The sequence below is a fragment of the Drosophila innubila genome, assembly GCF_004354385.1.
Source record: "Drosophila innubila isolate TH190305 chromosome 3R unlocalized genomic scaffold, UK_Dinn_1.0 2_E_3R, whole genome shotgun sequence".
Lineage (NCBI taxonomy): Eukaryota > Metazoa > Arthropoda > Insecta > Diptera > Drosophilidae > Drosophila > Drosophila innubila.
Genome location: NW_022995380.1, coordinates 22,848,543 through 22,875,933, shown reverse-complemented (window position 1 = coordinate 22,875,933; position 27,391 = coordinate 22,848,543). Strand labels below are relative to the sequence as shown.

General features: G+C 36.2%; 2 protein-coding genes, 1 long non-coding RNA gene and 1 pseudogene across 3 annotated transcripts in view; 1 reads left to right on the top strand and 3 right to left on the bottom strand.

Moving 5' to 3' along the window:
- The window catches only part of LOC117789452, a 7,561-nt gene extending 5,776 nt beyond the window's left edge, over positions 1 to 1,785 (bottom strand). The window contains exon 1 of the mRNA XM_034628485.1: positions 1,606 to 1,785. Coding sequence (XP_034484376.1) covers positions 1,606 to 1,785 — 180 coding nt within the window. The remainder of the gene's footprint in view (positions 1 to 1,605) is intronic.
- Positions 1,786 to 6,461: 4,676 nt separating this feature from the next.
- On the top strand, positions 6,462 to 17,082 carry LOC117789451. The gene is made up of 3 exons (XM_034628484.1): positions 6,462 to 6,554; positions 16,123 to 16,356; positions 16,495 to 17,082. The coding sequence occupies exons 1-3, from the start codon at positions 6,462 to 6,464 to the stop codon at positions 17,080 to 17,082; spliced, it is 915 nt and encodes a 304-aa protein (XP_034484375.1).
- A 1,513-nt stretch (positions 17,083 to 18,595) lies between these two features.
- On the bottom strand, positions 18,596 to 19,363 carry LOC117791656 (annotated as a pseudogene).
- Positions 19,364 to 26,898: 7,535 nt separating this feature from the next.
- Positions 26,899 to 27,391, bottom strand: LOC117791904. The gene is made up of 2 exons (XR_004618111.1): positions 27,302 to 27,391; positions 26,899 to 27,183 (listed from the first exon to the last, which is right to left on the bottom strand). It is a non-coding gene; the product is annotated as an uncharacterized LOC117791904 (long non-coding RNA).

The following is a 27,391-nucleotide window of genomic DNA, read 5'->3' as shown; positions in this document are numbered from 1 at the left end:
TAATTAATACAACACCGGTAACACACGACTATTGTCCATACGAACTAGTTTTTGGAAGATTTCCAAGACAGTTCATAGATTTTAATAAAACGACTAGAATAGATCCATTATATAATGTAGATGATTACGCAAAAGAAATTAAGTTTAGACTAGAAATAGCGTATAAAAGAGCTAGAATATCACTAGAGAATAGTAAACTAGAAATAAAAAGAATTATGACAATAAAACAATAGATGTTAACATAGAAGTAGGAAATAAAGTTTTGTTAAAAATGAAGCAGGACACAAGTTAGATTCTACATATATAGGACCATTTGAGGTCATAGATATAGATAATAAAGATAACATTACAATTAAAGATAGCAAAAATAAGAAACAACAGCAGTACAAGGATAGGTTAAAAATATATAATCAATGAATGTTTCATGAAAAAAAAAAAAAAGGTCTGATCAACCAAAAAAAAAAAAGGAGAAAAGATATTATTTTTCTTCCAATAAAGCTAAAAAAATAAAATATAATCTCAAACATATTTAAAATAAAAATTTGTCAACGAACACAAACGTTTTAAAAAGAGAACAAAAAAATAAAAACATTTTAATAGATATACTTATATAAGATAAATTAATTTTTTTAAAAAAAATAATAATAATTAATTAAATAACACTAACACTAAATGACTACATGTATTACGTCATTTCTTTAAAAGGAGGTGTAGCATATCTAATTCCTGCCATTTACATAAATCAGAGGGTATAGCAATCCCTCAATACATTGTGACACTTTGTCATAACGTATATACAAATACAAATGTATTAAAGACCGCTTAGAATAACATAGACATTCCAGCGCATAAGCAATACGATCCCTTGTTTATATACGCCGATCGCAGCGCGTGGAATGCTGAGCTTGCACTTTGCAGCTCAAGTGGTCAAGGTATATATAACATATGCATGCCTTCTGCATACATATGTATATGCCTTCTAAATACATATAGATATATGGCATGTTTTCGGTTAGCCAAACCCAACATTAACATTTAAGAATCATTCTGAATAAAGTCTTATAGAGGAGCAGAAGCTCTTCCTGCACAAATTGCTCCAGTTTGAATTATATTATTACAATATCGACTCGGCTGTTGATGCTGATCAAGAATATATATATTTCTTAGGGTCGGAGATGCCTCCTTCTCCCTGTTACATACATCCAACGAACACAATATACCCTTTTAATTTATTTTTTAAAAAGGTATAACTAGCTTGTTTTGCACAAACTTATTACACCCTTTCAGCTTTTGTGTACCGGGTATAACTAGTCCCCTATGGAGCGAGCGCATGCAAATTGCAAGCGGTAAACAGAATGGCCAAGATAAGCAAACCATACAACTGTACAGTGCTGTTGGCAATGCTCGTACACTCACCGGCGTGGAATAGGATGGGCTGTAAGGCGTATGCCATCCGCCTCGAGATGTCGCTTCATGACCGCCTCCAGCTCCTTCATCGTAACGGGCGTATCACAACTGAGGCAAGAATCTCGTTGCTGCTGCTAATCGCCTTCGGATCATTGATGAGCACATAGACAATGGCGGCTCCCTTCTCCCGCAGCGTACGCACGCCTTCAGCAGCTTACCACGATGCGAGGGATTGTCCACGCCAATGGCATCCAGATCGATTTCGCCAATTTGCTTGCAAATCTCGAGCTCATCGTAGCCATTCTCGAGGAAGCTCTCGCCATACTGGGCCAGGCCAATGGTACGCAGCCACTCGCAAACGATGTTGTGGTGCGGCATGTTCGCGTATCACGTGGCGGCTGAGGGTGCTGCCACATCCAGCGGTGCGAATGATACCTTTGGAAATCGCGGCCTCGAGCTGCTGCTCGTGATGCTGGTGCTGCCACCCGCCAGTGGCTCCAAGTGGTTGCTGCTGCTGGCGGCGCTGCTGCTGCTGCTGGCCGTTGCCTTCATAGCAACAACTGGACTGTAGAGACGGCGAAAGATAGTCACATGGAAGAAGAGAGCAAGAAAAAAAGAGGGCGAGAGAAATGAGAAACAGAGTTTAGTCATAAAGTGAAAGCAAACTTATGCTTTAAGTGTGCGTGCAATGGTGCGTATGCTTAATCACAAGAACGGTCGCAAATGATAACCAATTGACTTTAGGTCTATTTCTCATAATTAATTATTTAATTATAATTCGTTCAATTTTAAATGACTGATTTTTTTAAATATTATTTTTCAGTTATTTAACTCAAACCTTCTTAAGTACAGTTGAAAAATGAACCTACAAATGTTAAAGTAGTATGCATTTTTTTTTTTTCCAATTTACAAGAAAACTTTTATTACATTTATTAAAATTGTTACTGCAGTTTTGCTATATAGATAGTATATAAACCTGATTTTCTCTACATGTTCCACTGAATAGAGCATTTGGAAATTGAAGCCCAAAAGTCGAAAGTCTTAATTTAATTCTGCAATTTGTACTTAATGCATTAAAATTTTAATTGTAATTAAATAAGTTCTACATTAGCAGCCTCTATTGTATTATTATCTCTACATGTTCCATTGAAATAGAGCATTTTGAAAATTGTAAGCCCAAAATGTCGAAAGTCTTAAATAGTTTTAATAATTCTGCGCAATTTCAACTGATTGATATTGTTAAATTTGACATTAATTTCTCAAAATTTAACGTCAAAATATTTTTCAGTTATTTAACTCAAACATTCTTAAGTACAGTTGAAAAAAATAAACCTACAAATGTTAAATATGCATTTTTTTTTTGTGTTCTATATATTTTTCGTTTTACAAGAAAAACTTTTATTACATTTATTAAAATTGTTACTGCAGCTTTGCTATATACATAGTATATAAACCCGATTTTCTTTACATGTTCCATTGAAATAGAGCATTTTGAAAATTTTAAGCCTAAAAAATCGAAAGTCTTAATTTAGTTCTGCAATTTGTACTTAATGCATTAAAATTTAAATTGTAATTAAATAAGTTCTACATTTGCAGCCTCTATTGTATTATTATCTTTACATGTTCCATTGAAATAGAGCATTTTGAAAATTGTAAGCCTAAAAAGTCGAAAGTCTTAAATAGTTTTAATAATCCTGCGCAATTTCAGCTGATTGATATTGTTAAAATTGACAATAATTTCTCAAAATTTAACGTCAAAATATTTTTCAGCTATTTAACTTAAACCATCTTAGCTACAGTTGATAAAATGAACCTACAAATTTTAAATAGTAAATATGTTTTGTTTTGAGTGTTCTATATCTATTTCAATTTACAAAAGCTTTTATTACATTTATTAAAATTTTTACTGCAGTTTTGCTATATAAATAGTATATAAACCCGATTTTCTCTACATGTTCCATTGAAATAGAGCCTAAATTGAAGCCGAATTTACGTCTGCAAGTTATACTTCATGCATTAAAATATAAATTGTTATTAAATAAGTTCTACATTATCAGCCTCTATTGTATTTCTTGTCACTTCCTGCAAACACAAAAATCTGCAATATTTTGACAAGTCGTCTAGTCAAGAGCAGGGCAAGTCAGAGGACGGGGCGGGTATATCAATTTGTGTTAATAGCCGTCATTGTTCACTCACGACTGTCGGGCCTATAAGCACTTAATGATAATGCCCGGTCATGTACACGGGCCACTAAAACACTTGAATATGTTTAGCCCCGAAGCCACTTGCATATGAATATAACTTAAAAAAATGACAGATGGACTATGGGCCAAGACACACTGAGAGATACATATTGAGACAATCAGAGGCAGCCCCCTGTTAGGCTTGTCTTCGACAAAAGACAAAAGAAAGTCGTCTAACTATTTATACTGCTCACAGACAGATTCTGTGTGCTCAGTTGTGTGTCTGAAAAATATTTTGCTTGTCGAAAATGAAATGCAAATGGCTGCCTGCCACTGGAAATATATCTGCTGCCATTTCCTTAACACATTCGTCTGGCTTTTAGAGCAGGTGGCCACTCGTGCGACAGACATTCGTGCCTGGAACCCAACTCGAATTCCATACGAATTTAAAGAAACACCCAAAAGGATCCTAATGAAAATATGTTATGTGGTTACAGTTTACGGACTCGAATTGCTGCAGCTGTCATTAAGTGGAGTGGTCAAACGACATTCTCTGTGCGTTGATTTATTAACATATACACGCACACACACACACACACAGAGACATACATATTTATAAGATATTTCATTTGTAAATAGAGTTCAAGCTGAGTTTGTCTGTCATTTGCTATTGATCAAATACATGTTTGTGGTGCCAAATACCAAAATCAACAGCATTTCATATGACATACATATTTCAAAACCAAATGTTAATGAGCGGGGATGGGGAGGGAGGTAAGCTGTTAGCAAATGAAACTGCAGACTAATAAATTATATTGATTTTAAGGCAACAGTCTGCATACAAATATGCAGAGCATTGATAAATATTTCCAACATGAAAACATAATATCATGTATTCATTTGATGCATTCACTACTGAGTATTTCGGTCTGAAGATAACGTAGATTATTTGGCATTTAAAGAAAGAAAATTTGATTGAAACTATGTATGTAACTAATACATCAAAGCTAGAAGAGATAATTAAGCATATTACTTGGTTTGCAAAACTATTAAGATAACAACTCAGTCCCTGATGTAAAACGAGTCAGATTCTCATAGAAAATTTGTGAATCTCAAAATAATATTTAAAATAAAAATTTAACTGAAACATATACATAAATATTTTGGTTTTAAAAAGCCGCTTTAAGAAATTACTTTAAGTTTCTTTACACTAATTAGAAGTTTGTGGAATTGAAATTTACTGAAGATTCTAGTTAAAACTAAAAGATTAAAATTGTTTTATGACTTGAGTGAAATTTCTACTATAGTTATTGTCTTAGTTGCTGCGTATATTGTTAAGATATTCCGTAGAGTTAGCTAAGTTTCATTAACGCCAGAATTTCATTAGTAGTTGCTCATATTCAAAGTTGATTTCTTGTATGTAGTTTCGAAAAGCTAACAACTTGTCCACTTACGCATGCATATGCTCCTGTTTCCTCTCCCAACAAACTGCGCCACTGTTTATATTTGCCACAGTTGCAACTACACACACACACACACACACACATACATATGCCGACATATTTTCCCTTGAACTTTTCTCGCATTGTTAGCATAATAAACACGTAATAAAATGCAAAAAGCAAAATCAGTAAAGTCAATTTTGGCAGAAGATGTTTTTGTGCACAAGGCAAAGTTGATTTTCCAAGACAGTTAATGAATCTCCAAACTGCACAGATAGCATACATAGATAAGCACACACACACACATACACACAGACACACAGACACATATGCGATCAGCTGCAACTAAGAAATGCATAAAATCTCTGGTGAATTCAGGCGGTCAGTGTAATTACTTGCATGACTGTAATGTCAAATTTACATATGCCACAGCCACACTGATAAGATAAGCGTCTTAAATTTTCAATTTCATTGTTTATTATGCAAAATTACTCCCTCTCTGTCGCACTCTTTCTCTCCATCTCTCTCTCTGAGTGTGTGTGTGTGTGTGTGTGTGTCTTGGCATGTTTATATGTCGAGCAGTTGTCAGGTGTTTGGCTTTCGCACGATTTCCGTTTGTAATTGCATATTGTGCAAATTTTGTTCAATTTCCTGTTTATGAGATTTCCTTAACTTTAATGCATTTGCAATTATGGCATTAATTATATACAGCGTGTGATTAGTTCCCCTAAGGCCATAAATGTGCGAAAATTGCACAAACCTGTGAATTATATTCCAATTGTCTGCTCGCAAAACTGAATTATTGACTAATTAAATTTAATGCATACATGTGAACGGACCATCGATTTTAAAATTAATATACTTGCAGATTGTTTACCACATAAAAGCAGATATATTTGACAACTATTCGATTTTAATTGGTAATATAAAACTTGCTGAAAATTAAGTTTAATCATGGAGTAGCTAAATGGATATTCTTGAAAAACTACTATATGGAATAAGCTCATTATCTCAACTACGAATATATGTATATAACTTAATAAAGTCGACAGGTTCTTCTTATATTGACACAAAATCTGTACTTAATATCCCACGTCATCCGAATTTCTAAACGAAAAGTTGTAAAATAATCAGAGATTCTAAAATTATTTTAAAAAAATTTAATTTATGCACAAATGTAATCACATTATAAGCTTTAATATTTTTTTATACACTCGTTCTCTAATGTTTATCCAGTGTCAATTTTTTATGCAAAGCAACCTAAGTAATTAATTTTAATATGAAAGTCAAACATGCTCTCTAACAATTGTCATATAATTTGCCGTCTAGACAGTGGAAATTTAGTATTTTCAATTAACTGCAACGACAACTGCTGCTGCTGGGATCCGCCCACCTCCAGAAAACAACAATGCACACAAAAAGGCGCACAATGCAGCAACAGGATCTGCAACTGGAGTTGGAGTTGGAGTTGGAACTGGAGTTGGAGCCTAGAAATGGAGCTAGAGCTGAAGCTGGAGCTGATGTTGGGAGTTGAATTGAACTGGATTTTCCTCGCTGCGCCATGTTGACAAAGCATGTGGCGAGCAGGAAAAAAAACTGAACAAATGCAGGACTTGAAAGTGGTAGACTAGAAGATACCCTTTATCTCACTTTATTTAATCTGTGTATGACTTTTATATATTAAAATATGTCTTCTACATAATTACACTGTAGAAATAACAGAGGAGAAACGAAAATATGATATTCGTCTCTTTTTTCTGGAAAACCTGAATGAAAACTATAGATCTGAATCAGAGGTGAAAGCTAGCTCAATTTACTAACTAAACGCAAATAGTAATGTTTTGCATATTGTCCTCACAATGTCGCCAAAACAAACAACAACAACACACATCAAATGTGCTGTTTCGAGTCGAGGCGCTGAACACAGTAATAGCTCGCAACAATTTTAAAAACAAAAATTGTTGATGTTGTAGAGTTCACCTGCAGAACTAAGTTACCCATTCCTGATCTAGTTTAAAACAGTGGGCTAGTAGATACCCTATAGTCATTTTTGAAAAAAAAAATACACTTGGTTCTACTGTTTCAATATAAATATTAAACCTTTTAAGCATCTTTGATACTAACCAGAGACCGTAAATAATGATTTTTTTTTCACTCGATAATCATTATTTTTAATAGTCAAAAATAATCATTTTTTTTCGCTCAAAATAAAACATAACAATAGTCTAGGATTACATATTCTAGATCTATGATTCAATACCTTTCATATGATACATCACATGTCGAAAAGTTTAACACAGAAGACATAATCTATTGTTGAGTTTTATTATGAGCGAAAAAAATAAATGTCATTTATAATCATTGTTTTTGAGTTTTATTTTCTTGATCAAAAATAATGATATCTTTGAAGAAAATCGTAAGAATCATTATATAATCATTAAAGCGTGATTTTTAAAATAAAACTTATAATGATTACGGTCCCTGATATTAACGGTTCAGAGAAATTGACTAATAATACTAACAATAATACACTGTAGCCAGTTGCTACTTAAAAATGTCCATATTGATTGTGATCGATGAAACTTAAGATGTAGCATAGCCATTTGTTGATTCGCATGATAACAGGGTATGCAACTGAAAAGCAGGCAGAATGCAACGACGACTGGAACGCACTTGCAGACGGAGCTGCATGTTAACAGGCGCACAGCAACAAAATTGCAAGCAGACACTGCGGCTGCTGGGAGCTGGCACTTGCAACTTGCAACTTGCAGCACTGGCTGTGGCAGGGTTACCCGCCTTTAAAGTTGCCGTTCCCGTTGTCGTTGTCGTTGTGTGCGTCAATGTCAGTGCACCTGACGCTACACTTGGCACTTGGTACACGGCACTCAGCACTCAGTCAGACACACACTCACGCACACACTGCACACACACACAGGAGCATTGCAGCCTCTGACAGGCTGCACTTGCGGTCGCCCTGGAAAGGAGAAACCTCACAAGAGCACAAAGTTGAGTACCATCTTTCTTATACGAGGGCGGCTTAACAAGCGTGTGATGTTAACGGATCGATTTCACTTTTTTTTTTACCCTCAGCCCCTTCCATCATACCAATGCACCTCTTTGCCTTTGTTGTTTTGCTGTTTCTTAATTGAAATTGCATTTGCTGCGTTTGTTTGCACATAATTACAACTTGAGGATTTTAACAGAACACAGAGAACATAAACAGAACACAAAAAACCAGGACTCGTTTGCCGCTTGCAAATTTAAGACGGCTGTCAGGACCGACATTTTTGCGGTTTCCGTTCCCTCATAATATTTATATATGAATATCTTTTTCTTGTTTTGCAATACTCTTTCGTGTGGTTTGAAAGAAGACTTTTCGAATGCAATGTCTGCAAAATTGTGCATTCACTTTTCGAGTAACTATTCAAAGATATACCAATGCTGTGGGCTTAAATAAAAGCTAACGTATTCTTAAGCAAAATTTATTAACTAGTTTAACATCTCAATGAATAGCAGAGTTTCACATAATATTTTCATGATTCTTAGTAAAAGAACTTCCTATAGTGCACTTGACTTTGCGCTATCCCATTTTGTGCCTTATTCTTGAACGTTTCAATTTTATTAGACTGTTATAAAATTAATTGACACTAGCTTTAATTAGTTTTAAAACATACAATAAAAAATTTGAATTAAAAGCTTTTCAAAGCGTTTTACCTCTCAGCTTAAACAAACTCAATTATAATATGGATTTATAACAATTTTAAAACTATATTAAACAGTATTAAATTATTTTTATTTAAGCTAAATTAAGCAATAAGCCTTAATAAAATATACAATTTCAATATGTTAATTTAATAAATTCAAGATTCAATTCAATAAGCCACAACAACCTCAATTTAGATACTTACAGTTTGTGTTAAGAGATAATTGGCTGAATTAACTTAGTTCCGCTTGCAGCTGTTGCAATGCTAAATTGTTGGCGTGCCACTTAATCCTTGCGGCAGTTAGCAGCAGCTTTTTGTTCAACTTGTTGTGGTTAACGAAATAAGCAAATGTTTCAACACTAAATGTGAATGTCTTCATGAGGCTTATGACGTCCATTTAGACATATTCAGGGACCACTTGTTGTTTTAATTGCTGTCAAAATGTCAAGCTGTAGACTAAACATGCCACATGCCACACGCAATAGGCAATGATAGTCCTGGCACAATTATGCAATTTAGCTTCGTGTAAACGTAGACAACTCAATAAATGACGGTCGAAAAAATGCGCGAAAATGCCGCGAAAATGGCGAAACAGCGGCGGAAATCGGTGGCGCCACGAAATGGCGCACAAAACACGCAATCGTCGAGACTTGAACGTTGATTGCCCAGCGAATTTCAAACGAATTGGAAACCGTAATCAAAATCCAAAATCGAAAAATGAAAATGGAAAATGGAAAATGGTAAATTGAAAACAAACCGAAACTAAAACTCGTGAGTTGTTCGCGCGCGCAGCAGCAGCAACAGCAGTAAAAAATGAACGCAACCAAAGTATGCAAAGCACGCGAACGTACTGGCAGCTGGCAACGGGCAACATGCAACTTATGCTGCATGTGCGGCAGCAACGATTTGTAGAGAGCTCGGCAAAAACCTTATCGAGCCAAGGAAGGCCGCCGTTAACGTAACGTTAGCTCTGGCGTTAACGTTAACGTTAACGTCGCCGTCAGCGCCTCCGCAACGCCAATGCAACGGCGGCAACGACGGCAACGACCGTGCGGCGGAGCAGAAGCTTTGCAAACGTTGCAAGTGTTTGTTGTAAGCGATACCCAAGCGAACCCAAGACCAGACATAGGCCGCGAGGGAGCAGCAGCAACGACGCAGTTGGGGAGGTTTACTTTTTTCCTCGTTTTTTTTTTTGTATGCCGAGGCAGCCACCACCACCGCAGTGGCAGAGGCAGTGGCAGCCGTGGCATGTCTAAGCGCAGTAGGTGAGGCAAACAGCAGCTTGCCACATGCGGCAAAGCGAGACAAGCGACTGTCGAGGAGTGTTTACCTCGGCTTAGACCAGACGCTGACGCTCTGTCTGGCAATCTGGCTGTCTGGCTGTCTGTCCGTCTGACTGCAGCGTAGGCTCGACACAAAACATGAATGAGCTGTGAAGCAAATGAAGTGCTTCAGCTGACGAGCCGCCTACTGCAACCCGCAGCGTATTTAAATATAGAAAAAGTGGAAAAGAAAAAGAAATATACAAAAAAAAAATAAATAAAAATAAAACGTGGCGTAAAATGCAACGCATGCAGCGACAATGACGACATCGTCTGCAACATTTGCAGTAGCAGCGACGCTGACGGCAGCGTAGAAGTCGACGTCGACGTCGACGTTGAGATAACGCGCAGCAGACGGAGACTACAGGCTCCCAGGCGGCTATCATGTCACCGCCGCCGTCCTCATTTGTCTGATCTTCTTCTTCTGCAGTTTTTTTGTATTTTATTTTATTTTTTTTAATTTTCTTTTGTTGATTTTTTTTGTATTTTGCTACTGTTGTTGTGGCAGACAGAGAGACAGACAGACAGACAGACAGAAAATGTGACGAGAGGCTGGCAGCTTAGTTTGGACTACGCCTGGGCATATTTTGCCACATCATCATCTCGACTGACGCTGATGGCGACACATGCAGTGACTGCAAATAAACGTCAGAGGAGTCCGTCCGCATTCAGCAGCAGCAGCAGCATCAGTTGTTATTGTTGTTGTTGTTGTTGTTGTTGACTGCAGCTGTTGCTGCTGCTGCTGCTGCTGCTCTTGATATTGCTGCAATAATCAGCATTTCGTTGTGACTGCGCCGCCAGTGGAGCCTTCCGGCAGCATACCGTTAAGACAGCGGGTGTTTGCTGATGCTACCTTCATTATAAATCCACAAATTTATAGGGTCTCACTTGACGGATTTAACTGTGAGAAAATATTATTAAAATACCAACATGCATAATTATTATTAAATTTAAAGGCAACTAGTTAACTTATAACACTTAACGATTTAGTTAACCAAATTTAAAAAACATTTGTTTTATATTTCATTAGGATATTGACTAAATGTATTTTATCATAACACAAAATTAATTTTAAAAAATTGTTTAATTATAAATTAGAGATAGGTATTATAAAACGCAAATAAATAAAATTATTTTAAACAGTATAACCGATCATGATTTTCAAAAATTAAACATAAATTATAATGTAATATTCATAAATATAAGTAAAGATTTCACTAAAAAACTGAATTAAAATTTTAAATGAAAATACTTCAACATTATTTATTTTAAAATATTTTGAATTAATAAAAATTAAATCAAAAAAGAGGCAAAATATTTAATAAATTATAGAAATGTTTTATATTTATATTTAAACAATCTTAAATTATTTGATTTTTAATTAAATATGTTTTACAAACTTATTAGCAATCCTGTTAAAATAAGAAATAAATACAATAATTTTGTAGCAAAATTTAATTTGTTATTAGCGAAACTTCACCTAATTAACTAAATATTCATTCTCTTTATTCAATACAAAAAAATAAAATATTAGCTATTTAAGCTCTTTATTTGTATTTTTAAAAGTATTTTGTATTTAATAAAAGCACCCTGTACAAATGCAGACAGCATTGCTTATGTACCATATATTGTTTAGTGCATGTGACCGAAAAAAAAAAGCAAAAAATTAATCAAAAGCAAATGACACAACAAAAGTCAAAGTGGATGAGTCCGAGTGCGACGAGAAGCTCAGCGAACCGAAAACATTGCATATTTAAAGGCGCCATGGCAGACAGATGGACACACATACACTCAGATGTGTACACATATGCATATATGTATGTATGTATATTTGTGGATAGACGAAACGTAGCACAATTGAGACAGAAGAGGGACACACACACAGATACACACACACAGATGCATTTGGGCTGCGTTGACAAAGCTGTTTGCGTGGCAATTGGAGCACAAGCAAATTATAGTACGAACATCAGAGTGAGTGTGTGTGTGTATGTATGAGTGTGAGTGTGATGTGCTGGAGCTTTTATCGGACTTGTTTTGATAGTTGACTCGATTCTAAGCCTATTAAAGCGCTTGAGTCGCTCAACAATTGAGCGGCTTAGCACTGAGCGGTTTCCAAGCCCCGTAAATGATAGGCCCCAACAAAGTTAAGCTCTCTCTCTCTCTCTGGGCTCTAACTTTGTCTCGGGCTCAACGTTTGCTGCTGTTAATAATTAAGCCAGCGACGCTCGTTAGGTACATCCTTTTACCTATCCTGCTACCTCTGTCTCCTTTGTCTCTCTCCCTTACTCTCTCTGTCTACACTGAAAAAAAGTGTTCTAAAATCAAGATTTTGATCTCAAAACTAAAAATTTTGGTCAAAAAAATGCGTTGAGAACTTAAAATTCATAGATTTAGAAAACACATCTTGCTTTTGAGAACATTTTAAGTAAGACCAAGTTTTATTTTAGGAACAAGTGTTCTTAAAATTAAAATCAAAAAATTATAAAAATTCAAAATGAGTTTTCGAATTCATACTTTTTTTTTTAAATTTTTAACTTTTATACATATTTTATTCTGTCTTGGTAATTTTATAAATGTTTTTCTAAATTGTTACGAGTGGGATTCACAACTGAAGCGGTTTCTCTAACCAGAGCGCCACGGAAATTATTAAATTATAAGAAATTATTAAATTAAAAAAATTAAAAAATTAAATTAAACTTAAAATTAAAAAAAGATTCTTAATATAAGTAATATGGTCTTAAAATGTTCTTATTTTAATATCAACATTTTTAAGATGAATGTTCTTGATTTGAGAAGTTGGTCTTTTTTTTCAGTGTACATATATCTGCATCTCTTTCCAGCGCTTAGCTCTTCACTCTGCCCGTCGCGTCGGCAATTTTCTCAAGAAGCCGCACTTAAATGGCTTCCTGTGCGGGTGCAAACAAAAGCTGCCTGCCAGCCAGCCACACACATGTGTCTTGATGTGTTGGTGTGTGGGTGTGTGTATGTGTATGTGTGTATGTGTATTTGTCTCCGACAGCAACAAAAAAAAAATATGGCAGCAGCAACAAAAATCTCTGACGCTGCTGCAAGTCGAGTGGCGTCGCCTGGTGGTTGAATTTGTTCCTCTTCTTCTTCTACTTCTGCTCCTTGTTTTTCTACTTCTGGCAACGCGCTGCAAATGGAAAAAAGAGTTGCAATTTACTGTTGTTTTTCTCTATACTTTTTGCTGTTGTTGTTGTTGTTGTTGTTGTTGTTGTTGAGCGCAACACATGCGCCATTATGCAATTGATTTTCTTGCTTTTTTTGCCATACTACATTTTTTGCATTGTTGTAGGAGAAGCTGCTTAAAGCTTTGGTTATTTCTTTTTTTGGATTACGAGCTCAGCCAACATGGGGGGGCCAAGGGTCATTCAACTTGCGGCTGACTAATTTGCCAGTCAGCCAGGCCAGTTACACCGGCAGGTGTGCCTAATTAGGCGCCGCAACTAAAGCAAAAGGTGCTGAAAAGCCAGGAATTGAGAACACTGAAAGGTGTCTAAAGTGACGCTTCATGTGGAAAATGGCAAAAGCAAACTCGGCCTCCCTGTTCAACTGTCTAACTGTCTGCTTGCTGAAAAGATAACCAACACACACACAAACACACACACACACGTATACACACAGTCTGACTGCAACTGCAACTGCAGTTTCTATAGGCATCACGTGCGCTATCTCATCTGATGTTGCATACAACGCGCAACGCGGCTTTTAACCCTGAATGCAATTCATGAATGCAGCAGGAGGCAGGCAACATTGCAGACAACGCATAGACATAGCCGTATCCCTCTCTCTCTCTCTCTCTTTCTCTCTGTCCTTGCCTTGGGCTCTAACACCCCTGCAAGTCAAGACAGTCAGATTGCGTATACGCAGCATTGGCACTTGCATTATTAAGCGCTACTCGAGCGCTGTGATAAGCTGCCGCGAATGCGAATCTGAGTCTGAGTGTATGTGAGTGTGCGAGTGTGTGCCTTGCATATTCATTGTGAATGTCAAGTGTTGGCAGTTGCTTGCCAAGAAGACGCTTTGTTAGCCGCCTCGCACAACGACAACGTCAACGTCACTGACAACAACAACAACAACAACGCATATGCACGTGCTCGAATCCGGATCCGGTAACATTGCGTTTGTGTCTGTGTCAAGTGGCATTCAAGTGCATTTTACATGCCTTCCCTCTGTGATTGATGTTTGCATATTGCGTAGCCCTCTCCAATGCGTAGACGATCTAATGTCTGCCAGGCACTTGAAATGTTGGCTAACAACAAGAAGAAAGTCTCTGTCAGCTACTCAAATGAAAGCAGCCCAGCTTATTGTGATCTATAAACAATGAGTTATTGCTACAATAACGACAAAATGCTTGTCATCTAGATGTACATACACTTAAAGTGTGCTAATTCAGTTTTAAGCTTCACAGGGTTGGAGTTAATGATAATATAATAATATAATATAATATTAATATTTTGAAGCAGCAATTTCACATAAAGCTTATGCTGTAAACTGCAAAACCCAAAACGATTAATCATTATAAATTATTTAATTTGTTGAAACATTAGCTTACAAATGCTTACTCAATTAGTTATTAATTTATAATACAAAATCAAACACATTTTATCTGTAATATTTTATCCGAATTTATTTTATTTATTTATTTTTTTATTTATCCGTTATCAGTTTTTAAACTATAAGTTAATACAAATTAAATAAAATTATTCATCCATCTGGTTTCAACAAGAAAACAAAAGCTGGCATTGAAATCATTTAATTTACATATCTATGAAATTCCCAAGATCATTTGTTTTTCATTATGTTATCATTTTTTTTCACGATTAAACTGAAAATAAGCTGCAATATCTTTTAAATGGCCGTATAAAAGCTATAAAAAATGAAATAAATGCATAGTTCGATTTGGAAATCAAATTCAAAAATAGCATAATTATAGACGTATAAATTTAATGATGTATCCAGTTTTATGTGTGCATTAAAATTTGACTCGAACATCACATTAATCAAATGAGCTGCCACACCTGCATTTAAATCGCATTTGTAAACATATCTTACCAATTTACAATGCAAATCCAGTTAGCAGACCTTAATCAAAACCAAAACTTAAAAAAATAAACAAAAAATGTCCACCAAAAAAAAAGCAACAATTAATGCAAATTTATTTACACTCGTAAAAAAACAACAACAAAAGTGTGGAACATTAATGCCAAACGGAATCACACTTTTACTTTTTATGGGCAAAACATAAGTCAATTCAACAGAAATGTACAACATCAAATTGAAGTGGCCAAGAGCAAAGTGAGGAAAGATGAATTTTGTGGCGAAAACAAGCAGAAATCATTTTCACGGCCCTCTCGAAATTATGTGAAGATGCGGAGATATGCGTCTAAAGGTAAAAACCAAATGAAGCGAAGCGAAGCCAAAGTCGGCTCCTTAACTATGACAAAATGGTACGTGAGTGATAGCCAAAATATGCCACGAGCAAACGAACGTTGAAGCAGCATGCGAAGCAACAAAATATATAAACAAAGCGTTAAGAAAACATACACAAAAAAAAATAACAATAATAATAAAAATAAAAACAAAAAAAGAAATTATGAAATTTCTCGCTGTTACAACAAATGAAGCCGAGCAGCTAACAAAAACAATAACAACAACAACAACACTTACAAATCAAATCAACAGTTAAACGAGAAACAAGTTTCCGGCGATCGCTGCCTTTGTCGCTGCTCAAATGACGCTTCTCTGGAAGTCCAACCCAATGATCTCGACGGCCTTAGTCTCAATCATTTGCCAGCCAGCGGAGCGTGAACATCGTCAACGAAATATCTTAAAACTCGACACATTAATTTGATATTTAGTTGTTTTTGTTGACCATCATGTTGCTTCTGGTCTGTACGGTAAGTTGTGCCTTTTGTTTGAGCCCTCAACAAATTGTTTATTAATTTACTACCTCAATTAGCTGACTTTGTTGAGCTGCGGGCTGGCACAAGAATATCATTATCCACGCCCGCATATACCATTCCACCTGTCGCCGCAGCCACAGCAAGCTGTACGGGAGCCAGCGAGGAGGTTTATTGTGCAAACATTGGGACCACATGGACGCACCTACGAGTTGCAAGCGCACAAAGCGCCAGCGATTTATGTGGCACATCAAACGGTCAATGTGCCACCACAACAACAGCAACTTTATGTGCAACAAGCTGTGCAACAATTGCATTCGTCGGCCTTTAAAAATCCGCTGCTGGTCAACACCAATTACCCACAAATGCCAGTTAGTCTGACCGCACCACTGCCACAACCAGCACCGCCCATCAGCTACTACGCACAGGCACAGGGACAGGGACAGATTCAGGTGCAGGCACAGGCACAGGTACAAAGTCAGGGACAGACTCAGAGCCATGTTCAACAGTCAGCTGATAGCTACTACAATGCACCGCAGGCTTTGACAGTCGCCACCGCAACTCATGTGCAGCCAGCGACCCACTATGGTCCACCTCAGTTGCAGTTGCAACCACAGCAGAAGCAACCACATAACAGCAATCCACAGCCTTATGCCATTGTCACATTGCCAACTGGACAACGTGTACAGGATGCAGGTCATGGCTCTGGGCCGTCGCCAATGGCCAGTGGGAATTTCAATCAACCACCTCGTTTGGGTGACTATAGCGCCCAATCGCAAAGTGCCACATTGGACACGTACAACTACAAGCAATCGTTGCCCGGCGATGCAAGAAGCTATCAACGCTTTGTAACCAAATGTCAGCCGAATGGACAATGTCAACAGCTAACTCTCAATCCCGGACAGATTGATGGCGAGCATCAGCAACTGTTGCAAGCGGCACGTGCGCAAACGCAGCCTGCGGCAAGTGGTTGCAAGAAGAATAGTGTGTATGTGCCACCAGGTGCACAACAGAATGATAAGGGACAACTGCGACCACGTGGCAGACGCACTTATCCTCATGTCCAAGAACAGCTGGTCAAGTATCCCTATAATTAACATTGACTAAGCTAAAAAATATAAAACTGATCGAATTTAATAGTACCTGTGAGTTCTTGTTACAGTATGAAATATAATTAAAATCTTTATGTTTTAATATAATTCCTATTTTGTCAAAGTTCATTTATGGACTTTAATTCGTATTGAATAAATACATATATTATTTATTGTTTTATAATTTAGCACACTACTCACTTGACTCACGCATAGCCTATAATTAATGAGCAGTAAACCACTGAGAAACAGTTATAATTGCATTACTTTCCCAGCCTAGAAGTATGCAAGAGCTTTTTTTTGTCTCACAACATTTACTTTGCAGCAATGTTGCCAAGCATAGTAACAACATTTGTTGGGCAACATACACAAATATATTTATTGCTCAACTTGTTATATTCAAATGATAACACATCTTCTTTAAATTAGAAAATAAGTCATGTTACTTAACTTTTATTTAAAAATCAAAAATATCTACTATTCAGTAACTTTTGTGTAAACATAAAGAAAATTCATAAATCATATTACGTTAGTGCTTTATTTTAATAATAAAAGTTAGTATTTTTTAACTTTCTTATAAAAATAAAGAATATACAAAACTCACATTTCGTAAGTTTTTTTTATTATTGAAATTTAGCGTTATTCTGCGACTTTTGCTTAAAATAAAAAAAATTAATAGTATTATTTTGTTACTTTAATATTATTGTATCCTTTATCTTTTTTAAATTTATATTATCATCCGATAACGGTTAAACTACTTTCTTTTTCAGTATAAACTGAGAATTCTGGCACCTAATAATTGCTTTCAACTCGCATAACAAAATTCGCCAGCTAATTGGTAAATATCTCAAATCAGTTCAGGTTTTATTTACTTCAATTCTGGCTTAGTCATTTGCTTAGAATTGAAGTGACAATTGGGAGATGCCAAGAAATAGCTTCAGCCTTACCAAACAGATAAACACGTTCTAAGCCATGACGTCAAATGTGTAAAATGCCAACAACTGCTTTGGCCGGGCTTAAACTGACAGCTGGTCATAAGTCGGAATGTCTGTGGTTGTCCATCGCTAATGTGTCGCGTTGGAGGCGAGGTGGCATTACAAGGTGTCAACGTACAAGGGTCATGATTATGATGCAGCTTCCGCTGCTGTTGCTGTCGCACTTGACAGCTCGCTTCCTCTCTTGAGATGCGACTGACTGTCAATGCGGAAGTGTCAAGTGAGCAGCGAAGTACCTTTAAAATTATTGGAGACAGCGGAATGCGACTTAACGAACAGATTTTAAATAATGCTATGAAATTTCAAAATTCCAATCTCCAAATTTGTTTTGTTTTGTTTTGTTTGTCGCTCAGACAGAATCTTGTTGTTAATTAAATTCAGCGAGCGGCAGACTAAATGCGCAATCAAACAAATTGGCTAACTAATACAAATACTAAGATGAGCTAAAAAAAAAAAAAGAAGAGTTGGAAGAGTTGGTTCTTAAAAGCTTTTAGAGTAATATGTCATAACGCCTTGCATTTTCAATAAATAAATAATTTATTTCATTACTTAACAAAAACAAGAAACAGATAAAGATGAACAACAATTCCATAGTTGCTCTCAATTATACGTTTTTTTTTCTAGAAGTCGTGATTGTACTTTTTGTTTTCGCCGGGATTCACACCATAAAGATCATAATCAAACTGATCCCATTCCGGATATTCGGCACCTCGAGGCACTGTGCTGCCCTTCTTCAGTTTCTGCAGTGCCTTCTTCTCCCTCGTGATGTCCACAGTCGGCAATTGCTGTCGGATGCGTTGCTCCTCGGCATTGATGGGCTGTGGTCTACGGACAGGTGTGCTGGAGAGGAACTGTGACTCATCCATGCCCAGATCATTGCCGGACTCATTTCAGCATCATAGAAACTGGCAAAGTTCTGCAGTTGCATTGACTCTGCCGGATGATGATCATAATAATCGGGCATAATTAGATTGTAATTCCCTGTTAATGCCATCGGCGGTTGTGGACTGCCTGCATAGGAGAAGATTGTTTCACTGCCGGCTGCTTTTAAATCAAACGGTCTTCTTAACGAGTTTTGACTGTAACGCGGCAGGGCCAGACTGTAGTTTATTAACAGCCCAATACAACAGCTCAACAGCAACTATAATGAAAAATAAATAGAATTAAAAAAACGATCGATTTGTTAACTTAAACAACTCTTACCATTTTTAAAGCCATTTGTTTTGATTTACACTTGAAGTTGACTTGAATTTGTTTATAATACTGTCAAAATACTCCTTTGGGAACTGCGCTTAATTCGAGCTCTTAAACACTTCTAATGTTCTGAGCGTTGTGTGTTCTTATATTTAAGGCGCTCATCAAGTCAAAATACAAATAAAACAATAAAAATAAAAACAAAAAAATAACATCGTGAAATCCGGTTTGCAATCTCCAATTTCCAACTGTGCGCTGCGTGCTTCAGTCGCTGTGACTGACAAGCGGAGTGACTGACACACGCAGCAAACGTCAGTGCAGGTCAGGCTCAAAAAATGCAGCTGAATATGGAGGGAGGGAAGGAAGGAGAGAAGGAAGAAAGGAGTACGAATCGCACGTCAAATTGCATGTCAAGTTCATTGCGTTTGAGTTCAAAAACAAAATGAAAATCAAAAGAAATGCAAATGACCATGTTTTATTTGTTGTTGTGGACTATGTGGCACACATTTTTTCAAATGATTCATTGCAATTCAATTGCATTCGCTTTTGTTTTCGCTGTCTACTTGCTCGTTTATTGCAATTACTTTAATCTCTCAATATATATTTAATATTAATTACACGCTCGCTTTGTACCACTGAACTTTTGATTTGATTTAAATGCCCACACAACATATAAATACACACTCACATTCACATACTCAACAGACGCACATTCATGTTATAAATTTGTCACATCAATCAAAAGCTTTTATTTCATAATTTGTCAGTTAATTGCGGATTTTTGTTAATTTCCCTGCTGGCCAGTTATTTTGTGCGCCACAATATAAACATCATTAAAGGGTGTCATTGCCGCATATTCATTCACTTCTAGCCTAGTTTTTTTTTTTAAACTGGCAATGATTTAATGGTTGGCAAAAGTCTACAAAAAATTTGGTCTGAGATTATGTGATTTCAATTAATTAACCTAGTGAAATTCCCATCTAAGAGGAAGCAGATTTATCTCGTATTTATTTTAGACACAATAAGAGTGTTCTAGTTACTAGTATTCGACCTGAAGATACCCTGCAAGAAGACTAATAAAAATTTTTAAGTGACGTTTTTTTAAACTTATCAATTTGTCTCAATCGAACTCAAGCAGTCTAAGGTACATAGAGTCATATATACCCCAGCTGGTGTCTATAATTCTTATAAGATTAGATGCCCCTAGAATATTTATATTTATATTTAAATTACACAGAAATAATTCAATAATTTTTAAATTTTAATTTGAATGTATAGTTAAGTGTCGGTTGATTTTAGCCTGACAATAAATAAATAAATATTCAGATCAAAAAATTAAAATAACAGGGTATTCTTCACTTATTAATCAAAAAAAAAAAAGAAAAAGTGGTCTCCGAGAACCAGTTAAGTCAAAGCTAAATCAGCAGTCCTAACAATTGCTATACATCATAAATTTACAGGGTATATAGGGCTTCCGAGTGCTATTACTATAATATCCCTTTCAGCCACTTTACAGAGTATGCTCGTAAATAGACTGATTCAGCCACTATTTTGAGTAAATGCAAAAGAAAGGCAACTAAATTAGAAGAATACCTCTAAAAAAAACTTGTGTTAAAAGATTCCGACTATACAGACACCATACAGCTATTTCATAATGATTATGCTTTTGGATATACCCACTCTGTATTATAAATTTCACCTCATTTGTATGGATAAGTGGCTAAAAATGCCCCCAAGTTGACTGTCAATCAATGCCGCATATAAAATAATTTATGAGAAATATTTACAACGAAACAGATTGTGGTTTTTTTGGGCAAGAACAGGCATCAATAAGCTTTATGTTTTGGAAAACCCATACCAGTTGAGCCACCCCTTTACCTCCAATTCTCTCCCCCTTTCCTCTGGCCCTGGGTTCGCCTGTTGATAACTTTATTTACATTGGGGCGACGAGCTGCCTGGCAAAAATAATTCCAGAAGCAACGTCAAACTCTGAGGCTTATTTAGCATTGTTTTAAGCACTTACATTATTCGCGTATTTGTTGAATTTTAATTTTATTTCACTTTTTTTTTGTAAATTATATTTATTTGCATTCAAGTGCCTTGTTTGTGCTTCTGTCTCTGTCCCCTTCCCTGTTCCTGGCTCATGTTGGAGATCAAAGACATGTTTTTGGAAGCGAGTAAAAAATATTCACAAATATTTGAGAATTGTTGGGAATTTACGTCTGAACAAAATACGCCGGACAGCAGACCAGCAACAGCAACAACAATAAAACAAGACAAATAACAAGAATTTCACATTTGTTTTTTTAGTTTTTTTTTTTTTTTGTTTCTGCATTTGGCATAGACGCGTGGGATAACAAAATTTCACTTATCTATGGAGACTACCGTAGCATATTTTAAAGAGCCCCTATAACTGACTGTGTGTCTAAACTGGAGCTTTGTATTTGCACAGCTTTCAAGCGAAAAGCCTCAAAGCAACGTGCCTCAAAACTAAACCGCAAAATTACATCAACTTCCCAGACGCATCGACGCCCATTTGACGGGAGTTCTGCGGTTCCGTTCCCAAAATTCCTCAACTCCCAAAACTCCCAATTCGAAGTGCAACCTCAATCCAAAGAGAGCGTTAACCCATCATCGTTACCCATTGTCGGCAAATGCAAATCGAATTAGATTTAATATGCAATGCAACCACAACAAACTGCTGGCAAATACAATTCTCCTCAAATTCTCCACCTTCAACTTCTAGGGTCTCGGTTTAATTACAGACTTTGACCAAAAGCCTCAACATTTGCACTTAATCATCTGCAAAATTCAACACATAAAATATCAGTTCAAATTTAATATAGTATTTTTATTCATTTTTAAGAGATGGTTAACTTATGATGTTATTCTATTCGGTTAAGCAGTTAAGCGGTTAAATTAAAGTCTTGAAATTACATACTCGTAGATCTTTGACCTTTATTTTATTTATTATTTAAAGACATTTAAGAATTACGATTTCAAAATACAATTAGCTGAAAAAAAATAATTTCGTAAAAAAAAAATATTTCTCTCGGTCACGATTTCAATGCTAAGGGTCCCCCCTTTGAAATTTTGAAAATTGAAAATTTTGTATCTCAAGTTTTCACTTTTAATCAACTCCTTATATTATAATTAATATAAATCAACACTTTAAATTTGATTCTGAGAAATTTAATTTTTTTGTAAAAAATCATGACAAATTGAGCAAAAGTTTTGACTTGTAAAGTTGCTAAGTCAGAGGTTTGACCAACTTTATGCATTCATAACTTTGTCAAAAGTGAACCGATTTTCAAGCGGTATGTCATTTTGAACATGGTTTGGCATCCTAATTTATTTTGCATTTACATTTAATTAATTTTAAAAAAAATAAAATACTCGGTTTTCATTTCAATGCAAAGGGTCCCCCCTTTGAAATTTGGAAAATTGAAAATTTTAAATCTCAAGTTTTAACTTTTAATCAACTCCTTATATTATTATTAGTATAAAACAACACTTTAAACTTGATTTTGAGGCCTTTTATTTTTTTGTAAAAAATCATTTGAAATCGGACAAAAATTTTGGCATGTAAAGTTCCTAGGTCGAAGGTTGGACCAATTTCAAAATTCCATAACTTTATCAAAACTAAACCGATTTTTAAACGGAATGTCTTTTTGATCATGGTTTGGCCTCTTAATTCAATCTGCATTTAAATGTAATTTAATTCGGTAAAAAAAATGATTCCATCATAATCTTGGTTTCGACATAGGACGCTTCTTAAACGCATAGTTTCTTGGTAAAACTTTCTTATAGTAACAGTTATTAAGGACCTTAATTTATAAAAATTAACATTTAAAATCTTTAACTCACTTATATTTGCCTGAAATCACGACGAAAATTATATTTAAAGAAATAAAAGAATTGTTTAAATAAATATAATGTATCTTAACATGGTCCAGTTCAGATCTCGCTTTTCTTCTCCTTTCTACCACTTTTAATTTCATTGAGAACAATGTTGTCGCCATAAGGCAAAGCGAAAAACATCAGAGCTTTACACAACAATTGTTCGTTAAAATACTTAATTAATGATTGACCCGAGTATCGGGTGAGAAGTGAGTACAGGGAAGAAGAGGCAACCAAACCATTCAGAAGATATATGAACTGCTTGTGTTGTTGTTGCCATCACTGTTGCTGCCGCAGCTGAGCAATTGAACGGCATCTTCCATTGACAACCTAAAGACCTTGCAATTACTTAACGCCTGCAGCAATACAATAAGAAAAAAGTGCAATTGCCACACACACACGTTGCACTTGCAACGAACTCATAAAATGGATCATTAGCAACGAGTTAACTACTTTGAGGCAGTTACTTTGAGCAGCTGTTGCTGCCACGCCCACTTAATTGTCATTAATTACGTATATTTTATCGATGCTTCTTACTTAATCTCTGCAGCGTGCAACGTGTTGTTGACATCAAGAAGTGCAACAACAATAAGAAACATACAACCATTTAAGTCAAAATTAACTGCACATTTTCAACAACAACAAGCTTGCAACATTTTGATTGCCAGCTCAAGCTTGCAACACGCTAAGGCAGAGGAAAATGCTGCAGCTGTTAACGCCAACGTCAATTCAAATGCATAAGCGAATAAATCAAAACAAAATCAATAGGCTAGCAATAATCTTGGCCAGGTCAAGAACTAATTGTAAAATGATTAAGCGAAAGTTAATAATTGAAATGTATAGGTGTGTGTGTATGTATGTGTGTGGCACGCCCCGTTGACAGCGATAAATCAGCACGTGTGATGAGTCAAAGTAAATTCAAACATGCCTCATTAATCACATATCCAATTACAAGTACATTATTCCAATTTCATATACATATGTGTGCATATGTGTGTAGCAGAAAGCAGCTGAAAGGGCTGTTGGAGTGGTGGGAGGTGAAAAGAGGCTGTTGGGGCGTGGCAAGGCAAGGCAAGGCAAGGCGTTCATTAGGTCGCTTTTAAGGCCATGCGATTTGTCTGTTTACCCGCGCGCTAATTGTAAATGCCAATCAGGGCGTCCTTCCATTGCAGAGACAAAGCCAACTGTCGAGTTGGAATCGCAATTGGAGACGGTGTTAGAGATGGAGATGGAGATAGAGACGGAGTTGAGTTGAGTTGAGTTGAGTGTGCGGTGTTGTTTAAAGTCGACTGCCTGCCGTCTGCCAGCCTCTGATTGCCACCAATTGGCAGCGCAGTCGTGGCACGCACGACTGACTCATACAAACTTGAAACTAAACAAGAGCTTGTCGTTGACATGGCCGCAACTCGCAACTTGCAACATCTCCGGGCAGAGGCACACAATCCGGCCAACTGGCAACTGGCAACGCACAAAGACTGCCAAAGGAGAGCGCTGATGTAACGAAACGGTTAATTTAGAGACGGCAATGACAACAACAACAATAGCAGCAACAAGAGCAACAACGACAACAACACTACAATACGAAGACAGTTCAAAAGCTGGCATCACAAAGCTTCAACTGAGTCTCTGAGGCTGATGCGAAGGGGGAAAGAGAATGGTGGCAACATTTGCCATTTGAAATTTACATAGGGGCGTGTGTGGGTCGCCAGGATCTCTGCAATTGCTCTGGCAATGGAAATTGTCGTCGACGATGGAGGATTGAGGATTGGGGTGGATTGGGGTGGATAAGAACTAAAGTTGGACTCACTCTTGCTGGAATTTAGCTACTTTGTTTGCCGTATAAAACATTTTTTAGTGCTGTCTTTTTGTTGTACTTTTTAAGCTGCTGGCAAATGCTTAGAATTTAATTAGCAAACGCAGCCGGATTATGGCCACATTTTCAAGCAGCGAGCATGAAATTACAGTTCTGCCATTTAAGGCCAACATCAGCACAACAGACATGACAATTACACTTACCTCTCTGAAGGAGTTTCAACCACGGTTCGGAATTGGGAATTATTTTTAATACAATTATTTAATTTTAACTCTTATTTTTTGATAAAGATCAAAATTATAAAATAATATTTCAATTTTTAACTCTTATTTTAAGTTTTTATCACAAAATTCAAAAATTAAAGTTGATTTTCCATTTATATTTTTAAAATCATGTATCATGTGTAGAAATTAACTTAAATAATTTTTATAATTTATATATTATTTATTAAAACTAAGAGTCAATAATTTATCAGACAATTAAAGCATCGCTTAATACTTAACTCAATTCAATAGTTGAGACAGTGAATCAAGAGTTTTTTTTTTCATAGTTTATTTATAGGTTAAAGTTCAGTCATTAAATTTTTAATGAACGCACAAATTGGTCTGTTGTTTAGCTCGTTTGTTAGTTTGTGTGCAGACAGTGGTCAGAAAATTCAATAACTACTCATTAATTTAAAATTATTATGAAACAATTTTATAGATATTTCACAAATATCATTTGATCCCACAAGAAAATAGAAATGTTAAGAAAAATGCAACAATAGATGTTCAACAAATTTTGCTGATTGAATTCAGACATTTCGGAACTAAAAAGCATTTCTCTGCACAAGCTTGTACAATGATGCATGTGGACACATGTTGCCACCTTTTTGATGTCATCCTTGTCATTCTCAACTTCGTTCTCATTCTAATACTCATCCTTATCGTCATAGTCTTCTCTTTCAGATTTGGCTGTCGACATTGTTTTTGTTGCTGTTGTTGTCTGGCAATTGCGCTTAGCGTTGACGCAAAACAATAGAAACACTTCAGCACTTTCATTTTTCACACACACACACACAAACAGAGTCATTGCAATATAGTTTTTACAGATTTTTTATTTATTATTTTCAGGCTGTCAGAGAGAGAGAAATGGGGGAGAGGGAGAGAGTGTGTGAGAGAGAAGGAATAGCGTGGCACTCAACATGAAGTGCTGCGGTTTTTGTGGCATGTTTTATATTTTTAGAGATTGTTTTTAGTAAAATACATTGTCGTCTTCTCACTGTGGAAATTTGTGTGTGTGTTTGTGTGTGTGGACAACAGGGGCGTCTGCAGTCAAAGGAGTGACCGACTCGTGTAGCCCCTTGATGACAGATAAATCACACATTCAAATAAACACACACACATACACACTTCCACATCCACACATAAACTTTCTGCCAGCTACACTCTTTCGCTCTTTCTCTCTCTCACACTTCATTTTTTATTTTATAATTATTAATAAACTGTCAGGTGTGTTCCAGAAATGTAAAAATCCCATACGATTTTGGTTGGTTTTCGGTTGCTTTGTAGTCCTAGAAGACCGCTGTATATTAATTAAAATTAATTGTTTTTTTCATTTCTTTGTTTCTTGTAGAATCAAAATACATAAAACAAATTTTTTATAATTTTGTTAATTATATAAAATATAACTAAACCTTAACTGAAAGTAAACCGTTTATTTTAAGTTCGAAAATATTTTCGAAAGTACTAAATCTCTCACACTTAACAGATGTTATTCATACGCTTCGTAAACTTTAAATTGTGATTACCTAAAAGAGCGTAAATTTAATGGATTAACTGCCTATGCAGCTGCCTCAACTGTGAAATGTTCTGCTGATTCGAAAGACCGAATCCCAATGTCCACTCTTTGATCTGCATTGAGTTGCTTCATATTATTTCGCTCTTTCGCTTCATTTTCATATGCGCCCCAAAATATGCAACACTTTTTCATACTCGCTTCCGCTTCCGTGGTTTATTATTAAGCGCCAAGTCTTTAGCTATTGTTTATTTAATTAAATTCCATTAACCAACTGTCGCCTTGAGCACCGACGCACTCAGCAGCGGTGTGGTAAGATTGCAGCAGGGACAGGGCGTGGCAGCCGCCCCAATTTTGTGCTTCTCCTCCTCGTTGCAGCAACGCTCACATGATGTTGCCGCCTCCGTCGCATTATTCGCTTGAGATGAGCTAATTAAAATGCATTGTGCAAAGGCAATCAACAACAAAAAAGAAAAAGAAATCAAAAAAATGTGAATTATTATAAGTAAAGTTTGTTGTTGTTTGTTGTTTTTTTTTTTTTGCTTACATTGGCTGAAAGCTGTGGGCCACAGTTGCTGTTGGCGCCACAAAAGCGCCTCCTGCAATCGGCCGTGTTGCCGCAACGATTTTTGGCGCT

Bases quoted from the DNA above. Each gene is read 5' to 3' on its own strand.
- LOC117789451 (XM_034628484.1), top strand. From the start codon at position 6,462: ATGCAGCAACAGGATCTGCAACTGGAGTTGGAGTTGGAGTTGGAACTG. The intron at 6,555-16,122 runs GTTGGGAGTTGA...CTGTCGCCGCAG, and splicing joins GAGCTGAAGCTGGAGCTGAT to CCACAGCAAGCTGTACGGGA. The intron at 16,357-16,494 runs GTTAGTCTGACC...CATGTTCAACAG, and splicing joins CCAATTACCCACAAATGCCA to TCAGCTGATAGCTACTACAA.